Consider the following 15,518-nt stretch of genomic DNA (forward strand, 5'->3'; position numbering starts at 1 on the left):
TGCCTTTCTTATGATTGTAAAAGGTTGCAAATGGTTTTCTTTGTGCCTTCCTATGGGTTACCAGTTAATAATTGCCCTGATTCGGGTTATTGTGATAGATTGTGGGTTATGTTGTCTGGGCCTTCCGTTCTTCTACCAGGTCACTGACTACTAAGATATAGGAATAGATCCTGGTTCCAAAGACACTGTTTTGAGCTGTCTGCCTCCTCTTTTTTCACTTCTGCATTTTCTCACCCCCTTGGCATGCACACATGCATAGTTCAGCTTTTAAGCAAGAAGTGAGAGAAGGGCAGTGAGGCTGGTTTGTTGCACTGCCCCACAAGCCAATTTTCAGAAAATTGAGTGGCTTGTTTAAAAGACGAGAAAAACAATTGAGTATCATATTCAGGAAATCACGAAGAACTGGGGGGGTTTCATGCTGGCAAACTGCATCTGGGCCTGGGCTCGCTGGAAGCACATTCCGACAGCCCAGCTCGGTTCCTAGGCGAGGCCAGGGCAGTGCCTTGGCAGGCCTTTTGCATTAAGCAATACAATCGCTCCAGATCCCCTCTCCCCCCAAATGGGGCCCAGTTTGCGGTGTCTTCGCACAGAGGAGTCTACTACTTGCTTTAACTCTTTCATGACCTTGCGTAATACAAGACATTGTGCATCCATTCGCTTTAGGCATTCACGTTACATTTCTCGCAGCTATGCCCACCCTTCCTGTTGTGTATGTATGTGATGAAATGCTGAGCCTGTGTTCTCTTTTTCTCTGCAGTTCCAGCTTCTGATTGAGGTCGCCTGGCCCCTCTTCATTTTCTTCATCCTGATCTCGGTGCGGCTCTCGTACCCGCCCTACGAGCAGCATGAGTGTAAGTTCCTGGGCAAGGGGGTGTGTGCGCGCGCCCAGGGCTGCTGCAGGGCTGCCATGGGCATGGGGGCATGGGGATGGGGAGGCGAGGAATGAAACGCCCTACTTCCTTCCAGGGTCAGATGCCACTGCCCCCATTGCACTTGTCACCAGCTCGCTCATGGCTATCAGAACATCAACACAAACTGCTTCAATACTGGCCACTGACTGGCAAAAAAACAAAACAAAATGGTTGTCGTTGGCTGAAGACTGGTATTCTCAAAGTTTTTTTACCTTCTGCAGAAGGGTCATGTATGAAAAGTAGAGCGATTTTAGCCTCTGACCTTTGAGTTAGGAGTGTAGTCACAAGCTGTTGTTCAAACCCCACACGCACAAACCCACTTTTTTCCAATCATGCCTTGTGTATATGCCCTTTCATCGTGAAGCCTCCAATTTGCCTTTGCTTACGGGGCAGATTTTTTCCCAGTATGCCTCTTTTGGGCAAATTCAATTTTCCTGATCAGTTTAGTTTCTTGGGCAGTTTTGGTCGAAATTCAGGCCAATTAAGGGAACGAAAGTTAATGCAGCCCACTCATTTGTCGAAATGTCAGGCAAAACCATCCAAATTCTGAAATTGGCGAAGCAGGGGGGCATTTCCCTAATATTTGCTGCCAATTTCCCAGTGGAGCAAATGTCCGAATTCCGACCGTTACGCCAACCCCTAGCCCTACCCTTTGCTGCATTGCAGGACGGTGGGACCTGCCATCACAGCCCAGGTCCACATATGAACCCCTCCAGCACATGGTACAGACCACAGACTGCAAATGCCATTGAGTTGACTGTGCTTCAGACCCCCGTATCCCCCTGACCTCCCAGAAATGTGAGCTGAGTGGCGGGGCTTACGCACATAGCTTTTTGTTAGCCAGAGAAGGGAGAGGAGCCTTTCCTTAAACTGGCGGCTTTAAAGTGTTACTGTGTTAGTGCAGAACAATGTATTTGCACAAATGCAGCATAACCTTAAAGCTGATAGTTTCAGGAAAGGCTTCCATCACACCACTGCCTTACAAAAATGAAGTGTAGACATCGGCCCCATCTCCACGGATGCAAGCGAACATGTAACAATGTTCAGTGTTCCTTCACATCCGAGGGGAGGTGCTGATGTGCGCACATGCTTTTTGTTAGGCAGAGAAGTGAGGGAAGACCTTTCTGAATCTAGCAGTGTTAAAGGGTGTTTCACGTTAGCACGTTATGTATGTATCCATGTGTGCAAGGAGTGTGTCTATAATGGATGTGTGAATGAGTGAGTGTGTGTGAATGAGTGTATGATATATGGGGGGGATGGGTGCGCATGTCAATGAGTGAGTGTGTGGTGAATGGGATGTTTGAATGAGTGAGGGAATGTGTAATTATGTGTGTGTGTTTGTGCACTCATGTGTAATACTGGGCCGGGGAGCTGATTCTGGCTGTAGAGGGTGGGAGTGGTTGTGATTGGTGGGAGAGGGACTGGTGGGTAAAGGGACATTTCACTAAACATAACATGTTAGTGGACATACATGATAAAGTAAGCATGATGTGTTATGTGGTTGGAATGGCATTTTGGTGCAGCCGGTCTAGTAATTTATTACTGTGGCATTACCTTTTTTTTTTACTGGGCATCTATAACAAAGTAGCTATGACATGTATTAGTACGTGGCTTGACTGGCGGTTTGGGTCAGCCAGTCTAGCCATTTTTTTCCTCTGGCTTGACATTTTTTTACTGGGATGGACTTTGTTTATAGTATCATTACTAGCATTATGCACAAAGCAGAAAGGAATATGTTCATATAGGAATATTGCCATATTTTGGTGCAGCCAGAATGGAAATGTATGGGCACAGCTAGCGTGAAAATGCTTTTATAATGTCATGTAATGGTATAATGAACAGAAATGTATTGTTTGTATCTCGTGGAAGTTGGATTAGTGGTACACTGTACTTCCACTTGGTCTCCTGACGGTTGCTTCTGCCTAAAGGGTGATGATACCTGATCGGAATCCTGGGCTTTAGATATAGAAATGATCAACGCAACTAAATGTGTATGTTATCTTTAAATCTAATCACTGTGTCATTCTCATTGGCATATTGCATTTTAAAATGTACCATTTGATACTTGGGCCCCACGCCAGACAACCCTTGGAGTAGAACAGAGGGGGCGGAGCCTCTGTTTGCCCTGGCCAGTTTCCGAAGTGGCCCCTCCTATCACCAGTTAGCCCCCCAGAGATCTAGGTTTCGTTGCACTGCTGCAGAGATCACAAGGTGTTAACTGGCAGCTGGATTTTAGACCCGCACATGTCGTACTGTAAATGTTGTATTACAAATAGACTGAGCTTAAAGGTCGTCTGCCAGTGTCGGCATGAAGCACCCTTCAATCTTTGCATTGCGACACCGAGTGCGGTCGGCCATGGACTTGTTCTGCCCAACTCAAGCCACCCACAGGTATCTTGCCATTGGAAAGTGGGGTGGAAAGTGGAGCAGAGAGCACGGCGTCAGGAGCCAATGGATGATGCCAGTGGAGGCGTTCCCCGCTGCCATTCTCTCCCATCATGTTCCCGCTGGAGCAACTCGTGCTTGTGGAACATCCCGGCCTCTTTGGACAGTGGACACCACCAGCAGGCGGCTGGCGCCGCTTCCTAGTTAGTAGGGTACAGGGCCCCCGTTATTGCACTCATAGGATGTTCTCAAAAGCAGCTTTCTTTTTTTCTAGACGAAGCTAACATGGAGTTGTTTTCTAAATTAGGATGCTTATTTGTCTTCTAAAATGACTGGAAAATGGTGTAGACTGCAATGCAAAGATGGAAGGGCGCTGCACGCTGGCACTGACCTTTAAGCTGAGCCAATTTTCAATCAAACATTTACAGTGCGCCATGTGCTGCTGAAATCCAGCTGCCAGCGGCGAGGTCTCTGCATGTTAGTGCTGTGTAATACACACATTAGCAAGTTAACGCACATACTGCAACACTTTTTAGATGGGGGTGTCATTGAAAGCTTGCGTGCTCCGCCGAAACTGGTTCTCCTCTTATTGATTGTAAGTTAATGACCTTGTAAAGTACACACACCACACACCGAAGTGTCACACAGATAAAAAGATCTATGGCCCCCAACTGACTTGTGCCGATTTCTTCAACCTCTGAAGGATGGAAGGCTGGGCAAGCGCTGCTGTGATTGTGGCTTGTGACCTGAAGAGAGTCCGCCGTTCACCGCTCACCCCTCGAAAGGTTCCGGGTGTAGAGCATGCTAAGGTTTCTATGCACATGCTTTGCTTGTGGTCTGTCAGGCACTGCATGCCCCAAAGCACTTTTGTGACCGTGTTCTATGAACAGGTTGTGCTGTAACAAACAGCCAGCCAATGTGGACACGGCTGGCACTGGGGGCGTGGCATGGAGGAGAAGCAGCATGACCTGTTTCATGGCTGTAGCTGGCAGTAACAGGGACGAATGCCAAATTGCAACATTGTATCCGGGATGCCTTTTGGTGTTGGCATATTACCTGCTTCTAAGTGGCAGGCGACACAGCGCCGCTCTAATGGCTATGAGGAAATATGTTCCACTGCGCAATCATTTGCTATATCAGCCCCGGTTAAGGGAACTCAGCCGCCAAAGATAGCTGTCCTGGGAGGGAGTGCAGGTGCGCAGTGGTGCCTGTTGACGTTGAGCCACGCTCGCCTGCTCAGCAACTATTTGCAGGCCAGGCAGTTTGACCAAGGGCTGGTGGGAGCAAGTAGTTATGTTATGTTTGTTCCCCTTTTGGGGTGCATATCAACCTTATGTCAAGAAAGGGACAGCTTTAAAGTTGCCCACATGAAAAGTGGCAGATGCATTGGAATCCCGTTCATCAGAATGTCGGGCTATATAAATGGGGATTCCTTTTGAACCATGTTCAGTGGGTTAGCACTCAAATGTCAATTGCAGTGTTTAGGACTTGTTAAAAAGATGGATCTTCGCAAGTAGGACCCCCAAGACGTTTTTGTGGCTTTTGTTTTTAAGTTATAGATGACAAACTTTGCACTGTGTATAAAATCCAGTTGTGGCGCTCCAGGGAACTGTCATGAACTTTTTTATTTTAAAACATTGAACTAATTACCGTTGGAGCCTTGTTGAACGACTTCTTAAAAACATTGTTTAAATAGCCCCAAAAATGAGCCCTCCGTTTGGCTCCCGGGTGCTGCCCTCTTTCCCCCGGCCTCACCCACTGAACTGGTCACTGTAAGGCAATTTCTACAACTATGAGAGGCAGGGGGTGGTGTCTCAACCTTGTCAGTAGCAGACTTGGTCATAGGCAAGATACTCAACTCCGAAGTGCATTGCAGCAATTCTGATATTGACTAATTTGCAATGATGTTTTGACCCCGTTTCCACTTGTCTTTCCTTCTTTTCATGCTTCTTCATTTTGTATTTCCCTTTTCCATGATAATGTTCTTTATTTTCCTTTCTCGATTTTTTCAAAATTGTATTCTTTTCCTTCCTCGCCATCATTCCGGCTCACTTTCTGCTCTTTGTTTTTCTTTCCATTTTTGTTTCCATTTAATCTTTCAATTTTCTTCCTTGAATTCTCTTTCTCTTTACTTCTCTTTCCTCATTTCATTTAAACTGCATTACATTCCAACTTTCTCTCTTCATGTCTTCCCTTGCTTCATTCCATCTTTTCTTCTTTTCCTTCAAGTCGTCTATGTTTAAATCTTTCTTCTTTCCTTCCTTCATTCCATCTTTCCTTTGCCCCTTCATTCTTTCTTCATCTTCCATTTCGACATTTCACATTTGCTTCCTTCATTCATTCCATCTTTCTTTCCTTCTATACAACTCTTATTCTTTCTTTCCTTCCATTCTTCCTTTCTTCTTTCTGTCACCTTTCTTTTCATGTTTCATTGTATTTATCTCTTCCCTTCCTTCCTTCCTTCCTTCCTTCCTTCCTTCCTTCCTTCCTTCCTTCCTTCCTTCCTTCCTTCCTTCCTTCCTTCCTTCCTTCCTTCCTTCCTTCCTTCCTTCCTTCCTCCCTCCCTCCCTCCCTCCCTCCCTTCCTTCCTTCCTTCCTTCCTTTCTTCCTTCCTCCCTCCCTCCCTCCCTTCCTTCCTTCCTTCCTTCCGCATCAGTGTGATTATCTGGTGGATAGTGAATTAGAAAATCAGATAAATCAAACTGAAATATTTACCAGTCTTGTTTCTGAAAAGGAAGAGCAACCTTCCTTCTTGTCCCTGAACATTATAATCAGAGTGGTCACGTATCAGCCCTTCCTGCACATGGCTGAACCGTATTTCCACTCTTCTAATCTGGAGAAGGATGAAGACTTGGAAGTATCACATCTGAAAGAAGCCTGGGGCAATGCTTCACACTGTAACAAAGCCCATCTTAGTTATGATGCCTCGTTTCACTTGCCCTCAGTGGGTGGACACACGTTCCCTGTTTGTTTGTGGTTGGGTACATCCTCTGATAAACCGGCATATGCCACCAGCCGCTGGCAACGGATTCAGAACAGTTCACAAAAGCCACTGTGGGGCGTTTGGGGAAAAATTCAAAATTCACCTGTTTGTTTTTCTTTTACTACATATATGAGGTGGCTATAAATGAATTCATTCAACACCAGAGAACTTAATGGAAAGGCCCCCAACCATCACCATTGAAGGCTCTCAAAAGTCACAATGAAACACATCTGGCTACAATGTAATTGTCACTATTTATATGCCATAGGCTCCAAACTAAACATCCTTTGATGTGTGCGTGAGAAAAAGAAAGAAGAAGACATAACTCTTTGTGGAGGTGTAGTGACTGATAAGAAAGGCCTGTGTTAGTGTGGACTGTTGCTCTGGTAATAGTCACACTCCAGCCGTCCACCTTGCACCCATTATGTTAATGCAGGTTGAAAAGGTGCAGAGACTCTCTGGCCATTTACTGAAAGGGCCGATGATGACGAGTGACAGCAAGTAAGGTTGCTCTGTCTTTATTGGAACAAGATTGGCAAAGATTTCAGTGTTATTTGTCCGATCTTGTAATGCAGAAGAGAATTGAACATGTACCAACAGGAAAATGGTGAAGAGTGGTGAAGCCTATATTTACCATTTGCAAAATGAAAAGAGAGTAGGAATGAGCGAAAGAAGTAAAAATGTGAAGGAGGAAGAACAAAAGGGAGATGAAGAGGAAAAAGAAACAATCGTGGAAAAAAAGAAGAAAAATAGCAAAGAAAGAAAGAAAAAAAAGGAAATGGATTAAATAAAAGAAATAAGTAAGACTGTCTGAAGGATGGTAGAGACTGATAAAGAGAAACAAAGAGGTAGATTGATTGACGAAAACATGGAAAATGAGCGAAAGAAGAAAGGGTTGTATGAAGACAAGAAAGAAAGACGGAAAGAAGGGCAAAGAATGGGGGAATAACAATGGCAGAGGAAGGAAGGAATGAACTGAAAAGATGAAATGAGCATCAAAGAGATGGAAGGGAATAGAAGGATCAATGATAAGAATAGAAGGAACAAACGAATGAAAGAAGAAAATAAAAACGAGAAACGAAAAGAGAAAGAAAAGGGAACCACAAAAGAAATAAAGATGGACAGGTGGAAATAGGGCAAGGATATCCTTGCAACATCACTGATCTCCGAAGTGCAAACATTTCCCAGTTATTGATAGCTTGCCACAGCAGCCATATTGCCTGTGTGTAGAAGGTCTCCTGCAGGGATCGTTGAGTCGAGTTGCAGAAGTCATGACACCATGCAGTGCATTGGGAAAGAGGTCAGCCCTCAAGAGCCAACTGGAGGGCTCATTTTTCGGATTCACTATGTTTTGCACAAGTCTGTTTGTGTTCTCCAAGATGCCACTGATAATTATTTCCTTTTTTTAAAATAACATATTTCATGACAATGCCCCTTTAAACATGTTGGCATTTTTATTTTCCTTGTGCGTTTGCTGGCGTCGCTTCCTATTCTCCCTGTGGCCAGTTTGGGCCTTTGATAGGTTCAGCTGCTGCTCTGACCTGCGTTTTGTTCTAAAACTTGAACAACAGAAAGCGTTTTTTTCCCCGCCTATCGAATTCTATTTAGTTGTCACAGAAGACATTTACTCCGAAAACTTGTCCTGGAATGTCATGACTTTCTCTCCCTGCAAGTTTTGGCAACTTTGCCAGAGTGCCTCAAACCCCGTTGTCGCTGGGCTGCTCCCGCGTCATATTTTCGCAGTGAGTTCGACTCTCGATTTTGGATTGTGAAAAGAGGATTTTTGGTAAAAAGAGAAGAATGACGTCAACTTCTATATGTATCTGATTATAGGGCTGGGCGACAGAGCCTTAGGGTGAGCTGTCCTCATAAATGCCACAGCGCTGTTGCCAAAAACGTCTTTGATTGCATAATCATCAGGGGGGAGGTGGCGGGAGGGTGGATTGAATTCATGAGTCACCCTTAGCGAGGCTCTACTAATAACTTAATCCGCATCCTGGCCACTGGAAATGAAACATTTGTGTCTGTTGCCACAAACCGGAATGTTGATCCGCACTGGTTTCGGATTAAATGTCAGCGCAGTCCGAATACTTTGATTTTAGTAAAAACACTGAGAGCTTCAGTGGAAAGAGCAAATGGCTGTCTAATAATTTCCAACTTCTTTCCTCTCCCTCCCCACCCCTTTCTAGGTCATTTCCCAAACAAAGCCATGCCATCTGCGGGCACTTTACCCTGGCTGCAGGGGATCATCTGTAATGCCAACAACCCTTGCTTTCGCTACCCGACCCCAGGGGAATCGCCAGGAGTCGTCGGAAACTTTAACAAATCCATGTGAGTAGACCCACGTGCTCCTCGCTCCTTTTGGGGCCCGGGTACAGTTGAGCATGTGACCGCTGGGGTAATGGAGAGGGGGGATTGTGGAGGCACCCTGATGCTTGTGGGCTTTGACGAAATGGAATACATATATCCGTCGTCTACACACTTTGGCTCGCCAGATGTTTTGTGCCACTCCCATCAGCATAGCCAATGGTAATGTGCCCATGGGAGTCCGTGTCAAAACATCTCGTATATCTTGTTGAGTGACACTGCAATGTCCGCCATTGCTTCCACATGGTCAAACCGAGCTCTAGTTAGATGAGTCTTAAAGGGCTGATGGTTGATTATCGGATTCTGGTTTAATATTTTCTTTTCTTAAAGAAGAACACTGTTAAATATATAAAGACCTCTTGTCTCTCCAGCAGCTCAGCGCCAATGACCTACCTTTTTAAAACATAAGATAAAAACTAAAATGTTGTACGTGGGCAGAGTGTCTTTCCCTCCACTGGTGTGTCACTCAGATGCATTTGATGGCTTCTCAGTCGTAGCACGTGGCACCAGAGTATGCAGCCATGACACCACATGCTGCCCCCTTGTTTAGCACACTTGCGGTTCAATTGGGGGTGAGGGTAGTGCCAGAGGTGCAGGAAATGGTATTCTACCCTTGGCTTTGGTCTGCACTTTCTAAGAGTTATACACACAGCAAATGTAACCTTTGATGTCATAGAAGTGACCTGCATTATGCAAGTCTCCCCTGGGAGCGACTAGACCAGAGGTACGCAGCCGTTGACTCTTCAGATGTATGGGACTGTGCCTCCCATCACACCTCGCCATTTATTATGCTGGCTAGGGCTGATGGGAGTTGTAGTCCAAACATATGGAGCACCAAATAGTTCAGACCCTTGGACTAGACATTGATTATCTGATTTCTTTCTCCAACTCACAATGCACGCTTGACCAGTGGCATGCACCTACCTTAGCAAGCACCTATTTGTAATGTTATTTAACCTTTTTCATGTTATGTAATTGCTCTGGGTTTGCCAATTAGGGACTAGCCGGCATCACAGCACTGAATGTGGCCTTAACAAAAAAGTGAAAAGGTTTTCTTAAATTGTGCCTAGTTGATTCCGTTAAATGCGGACTCCCGGCTGCCGTCTCCATGAGGGGCAACCTTATTGAGGTAGATGTGAGTTAGGTTGTAGTGCTTCTCCTGCCGTGTGCTTGCTGAAACACAGCAGGGACCCCTTGGCAGACCGCGCAGACGTTCCACACCATGCCTGAAACTCGCTCCCTTCATTTCAGCGTCTCTCGCATGTTCTCGGACACCCAGAGGCTGCTGCTATACAGCCAGGAGGATGCCAGCGTAAAAGATGTCCACCAACTGATGAGGATGCTGCGGAAGCTGCGGGGAACTTACACAGGTACGTTGATTATTATGCTAATAAGAAAATACACGATGTCAATCTCCACCACAGTGGTCTTACAGCGCTGAGGCTTGTCTGGATAGAGGTGCACGGGTACACAAGACCCTGGTGTGTGGGGGCAGGGGGAGAACAAAGGAGACGTTCAGAGGGAGTAGATGGTGGAATTAGATAAGCGAAGAAAAGAGAAAACAGACACATTATTGGGAAGGTATAAGAGAATGTACGGGAGGGCGCATGCGAGTCAGTCGGGATGCCTGTGCAATCAATGGTGATGAATCAAATACATGTTTATCTAGAAAGATGTATTAAAACGACGCTTTGGTGCTGGGCACTTTTCTGTGAAGGCACTTTCTAGTAGCAGAGAAGTGGGTACACAGCCTCCTGCGCTGGGCAAATCTATCATATATGGTTTTGCACCCAACCTAAGATTGGGGCACTTCTCTGCCTCAAACAGTAGTGGTGATACACAGCACCGCATCCTGGGTACTGAATGTGCCTACCAAACAGCAATAACATATATAAACGCTATCGGAAATCTATTGCATCAGTCTTTTTGTGATAGCTTTATGCCACAAACACGTGCCATCAGGTTTTTCCATCTCTGTACTCTTCCTTATCTATTCAGAAAGGATAGTGAATTGGAAGGGTGGCGAAACTGCACTTTGCAAGAGAACCGCCATTATACAGCAAAAGTAATTGGATACTGAAAAGGAATGTCATGATCTTTGATCAAAGATATAGCGACCTTCAGCGACACAGGAGCAGCTGCATTAACGAACTGAGGGACTTGACTTGTAAATTGGGGAAACGTACCAAGGAATACAGCTTCCTGGTTGAAACTGGCCCCACCAGGGACTCAGGGTACGTGGGTGCTCTGGGGCCTGGGCATCCCCCGGGAAAACAATCCCTAACGGGAGGGGGGGGGGGGACTGAATCAAGAGGCCCTGGAAATCATTTTCAAAGTGGCCCCATATTACACATTTTCAGCGAACGCAACCCTTTTCCTATGGGAACACTTGGAACTACCACACAAAAGAGGCCTACTGAGAAATCTCCAGAGTTCCCTATAGGCCAGTCCACCCCTGCCTAACAATGTTAACATGCTTTCCATGCCGCTGCCCTAAAATATGTGCAGCGGCAGCACACAGGAAATGCATACGTTGGCTCCCCTAATAAGAACCAAACCTCTTTCTAGTTTAAGGTGTTCTACCTTGTTCACAGGCTCAAAAAGCGCATCCTTGACGCTTTTTTTCTCCTGAGCCAAATATACAATCAGCTCAGGTGGACATTCAAGCACTGGCAGTTTTCCAAGTCAGAGGTAGTCTCTCTCTCTCTCTCTCTCGCTCTCTCGCTCTCTCGCTCTCTCGCTCTCTCGCCCCCCCAACCGGTCCGTGACTCTGCTGGTCATTAAGGTGCTCAGACTGCAAACACATTTCTTTTATCAGCAGCAGAGCCTTTCATATTCCTAATGGAACATTTCCAACTTAAAGAGCTGCAAAGCACCAGTTATCTTGAAAATCTGTGATAGTTAAAGTGAGCAACACAAAGCGCCCATTTAAAGATTTGTTTATATCCATGGGGTCTACTATCTTGACATGCAAACATTTAAGTTGCTTTAAGTCACTAATCAAATGTTTTCAACATCATGAATAACACCGTGCTGGAAGTTTGTCACAAGGAATCTGCAAATCTATCTTTGTTTATTACACAACTTATTTTATTACATGCCTTAAATCATTGAAAGTACCATGGGGTTAACTAGATTTTTCAGGTTGGCATTATCTTGCATTCTGGGACTTAGTTATCATTCAGTATGTGAAAATTAAAGCCACAGGGATATTATTTTGGCTTAATATTTTGCTATAAGGATTTACATGTTGTCATGTGGCTTTATTATGCAACTTGTGTTTTTTGTAAGTAAACTCTATAAGGCATTATTACTGTAGATCTTGAAATCCAACTATTTGAGCCAAAGTTTGTGATCCTGGTCACCTGCCGCCCCCTAAACCCCTCACTCCTCCACCCCACAGCCACATGTTCAACCACCCCACTCTTACTTTTTGGATGCAGAGTACCACAAGTTCCTTTTTTCCACCTCCACCCCTGCCTGTGCTGCTCGTGCCCAGGTCCTTGCAGTGTTAATGTCTTGTGCACTTGCTCCCTCTCGACCTGTCCACCAATTTGCCTTGATTGCAAATCCCTGACTCGTCTTATGGTCTTGGGGTCAGTCAGCCAGAGTCCTCTGGCTTTGGAGACCTACAGTGAACTCCACTCCAGAGTCCTTCCTTTGAACAGTGCCCAAGGTGTTCTGGGTAACATTAGTCCCCCGTACAGCCCTCTGCTGCTCAGTATGCCTCATCGCTGTAAACCAATCACATTTGCTGTGGGTACATTTTCAAGGTCACAAACTCCTTGATAACATTGTCTGTACATGAATTGGCAAAAAATATTCTACAGGCATGGATTTAAAATAATAGCAGCTATACAGGAGTAACCCACCATATTTAGGTTTAATTAAATATCTTAATTTCTTGTCAAAGGTACAAAAAGCAACTATTCACCAGAAAACATCTCATGCCAAATTAGTGAAAACCTTGTTGGTTGAGTGAGTAAACTTACACAGCCGAATAGATGCCACATTTTAAATTCACTGGCACATATTTGTGCATTGATGTTCACGGGCAACTCAAGATTGAACCCTGGGTCCCTATTTTAAATACATGGCGAGAAAATCTGTCCAAAATGAGTAAGGGAAACTGGGCTGGTGCCTGGATAAAGGTACGCAGCTGTCTGGCATGAAATTATATTGGGTTTGGACTCCCTCGGGTACGCATTACGGCCGCCCTGGTCTCAAATTATTGTAGCCAGTGTTGAAATTACAGGCATATAGAGTAAGCTTTACATGTGTCAGTCCTTGAGATTTGATTGATGGAGAAGGGGTTGTTTCCCGGTTCGGAGAAAGAATATTTTAAGCAGTGAAGGGGAACACCACCTGAAAATCGTTACATGTGAAAAGATTGCCCTTATTTAACATCGCCCAATAGAACAGTGTTATTTTTCTCACACCATCCAGGGCTTGGTCCAACTATTCTATGTTTGTAGTTTGTTTATATCATTGTACTACCCCTATAACATGTTGGGAAGGCTGCGTAGTGAGGGAAAAACATTGGGATCATTACAAACTTGGTGGTGTGGTTAAAAAGTGGCAGCACTTATGTTACTGCCACATTATTTGGCGGTAATGGAATTACTGCCACGTTTACCACACCGCCGAATTCTAACTTTGTGGTAAAATGGAGGATTCACCCCCTATAGCAAAAAGCTGGAGATTAATCCTCCACTTAACCTTAAAACAAATCAGTAGAATCAATGCACAGTATTACCAGTCGCTGTAAATCCACCCAAAAACCCAGTGGATGTCTATGGATTCCAAAAATAAGGGTTTACACCACTTTGGCTCCACTCTTAATTTCATGGTGTGCCATGGGACCGAGTGGTGGTAATGGTACGCAAGTTTTGCTTTAAATTGGCGGATTTAAGCTGATTTGCCCCCACACTCGTAATGACACCCATTATTTCTACTGTGCCACAGGTAGATTACAAGTACACACTAGTGCAGGGGCCCCACATGAAACTAATAGAGGATCAACGAGGAATGGGCCTAATTGGACGGTGGTTATGCTCACTCCAGCAATTCTGGAAACATCCTATAGCGGTATACTATGACTTATGCTATAGGGGTTAACACAGCCATGAGGAAAATAACCTACATCATTGCCAGTGCCTGTTCTATGCTGACTCAGTGAATCCCAGAGCAGCCAATCTGGTGACAGTGTGTGCGACGTGCTGGACTATCTCTGCATTATCTGAGGAGTGCCGTGGCCACACGTCTCAAGATAAAACACCCACGAGTGCCGCGTTGCAAAGTTGTTGCGCACATTGTTGTGCAATCTCAGACAGGAGCATTGATCCGATAAATTTGCATCGACGTATGGTGCGGAGCCCCTGGCTGTTTTCGGGGCAGGCACTGTATATGTTTGCTGGGGACTCAGTGTGTCGAGTTGTTAGGAGCCTTAAAACGCAGCTGCCTGGTAAGCAATGTTCTGCTGCCCATTTTACCTGCTAAACTGTGGCCGTGTTACATTTTCTAATTGAAAAATCAATCTCTGCTATATACATCATCTATCATACTGTACCAGACACACTTCATATGAAATTCTGACGCTATTGTAACACTCTGCTCTTGGAGTGGTAAGAACTCCATAGTTCCCTTGGACATCTCTAAGATCCGGCTTATGGGAGATGCCCACAGTTTAGACCGGTTTCATTTATTTACGAGGAGCCTGACGATAGGTGCACGCACCTCGCTCTTACTCTCCCCATAGAGCGCTATTGCAGGAATCGGTGACAGCTGCTTTTTGGGGATGTTCATATCTGTAATCAGATTATCAGTGGAGAGTTGATAGACGAAAAGGGAGACGGATGTGGTTCCTGATGAAGGACCTTTAATGGTTTTGAAATGCATTGGAGTTTCACTTTTCCTAGTTTTATCTACCAATTAAAGAAGTAACATCGTTTGAAGACTCTCTGGACTGTGCTTTATACATACGAAGATATATATTTCTGAGGCTTGTGGAAATCTGCTTAGATCACATGCTATGCATAGGCCGGTCCCTCCCACCTGGTCCCAGGCTCACAGTTTAGTCCATCCCACTAAAACCAGGCGGCCCAACTGGATCATATTTGCTGTCGGAAGAAAGCCCATCTTTGGAAGAGTATGGGGAGGAGGGATCCTTGTAAGCTTTCACATGGAACTTTGCACCTTCTGCCAGATGACGCTGGGCGCTTCAGACACGACTCATTCAGTAGCCAAGGACTGCATCTAACTGTGCCGCACCTCACAAGAGGGCACCGCAAACTGGGCGTCCATCCAAAGTGGCCTTTCACCACCCCCTTATCCATTAATGACAGTCTGTGGACCCCTCTAATGGGTCTAAAGTGCCCCTGTCTTATCCAATCTCAGAAAAATTGCAGTACCCAGCCCCCTCACCAACCCCCGTTGCATTGCCCCCCTGCCTATTGATAAAATCGGCCTGTGAGAGGGGCCAGAAAGAGATGCTAAGAGGTCTGCAATGGCGCATCCATGAGTATTAGAGTCTTTTAGAAGGTCAGGAAACTTTCCAATTCCTGAACATGTAAAGCGGGCCAGTATATATGGCCTCTAGGTATACAGGAGACGATGGATGTTTTCACGCAGCCTTTGACCGAGTGACCTCAGTGGCTCTGATGACTCGGATGCCTTTCCCACTGTTTTTAGCAGTGGGGAAATGTTGGGGCCAGCTGCTGCCGCATCTTTATCGGGTGCTGATAAAGGTTCTTGCTGATAGGTGCGTGTTTGTGAGCAGCTTGTTGGGTGCAAAGAGCTTTCTTGCTGATAGCGGAAGCCTCGGTGTCAGCCACTGGAAACCGTCTTCGGAAAGGGCGCGTGCAGGCGAGCCA

The 15,518-nt window shown here is 45.5% G+C and overlaps 1 protein-coding gene across 1 annotated transcript in view; it reads left to right on the forward strand.

Annotated features, from left to right (window-relative positions):
* The window catches only part of ABCA1 (ATP binding cassette subfamily A member 1), a 241,282-nt gene that overhangs the window by 61,243 nt on the left and 164,521 nt on the right, over positions 1 to 15,518 (forward strand). Inside the window, exons 3-5 of the mRNA XM_069630840.1 lie at positions 758 to 851; positions 8,469 to 8,610; positions 9,898 to 10,016. Of these exons, the coding sequence (XP_069486941.1) occupies positions 758 to 851; positions 8,469 to 8,610; positions 9,898 to 10,016 (355 nt within the window). The remainder of the gene's footprint in view (positions 1 to 757; positions 852 to 8,468; positions 8,611 to 9,897; positions 10,017 to 15,518) is intronic.

The sequence above is a fragment of the Ambystoma mexicanum genome, chromosome 6q (genome assembly GCF_040938575.1).
Source record: "Ambystoma mexicanum isolate Mex_15411 chromosome 6q, UKY_AmexF1_1, whole genome shotgun sequence".
NCBI classification, from domain to species: domain Eukaryota; kingdom Metazoa; phylum Chordata; class Amphibia; order Caudata; family Ambystomatidae; genus Ambystoma; species Ambystoma mexicanum.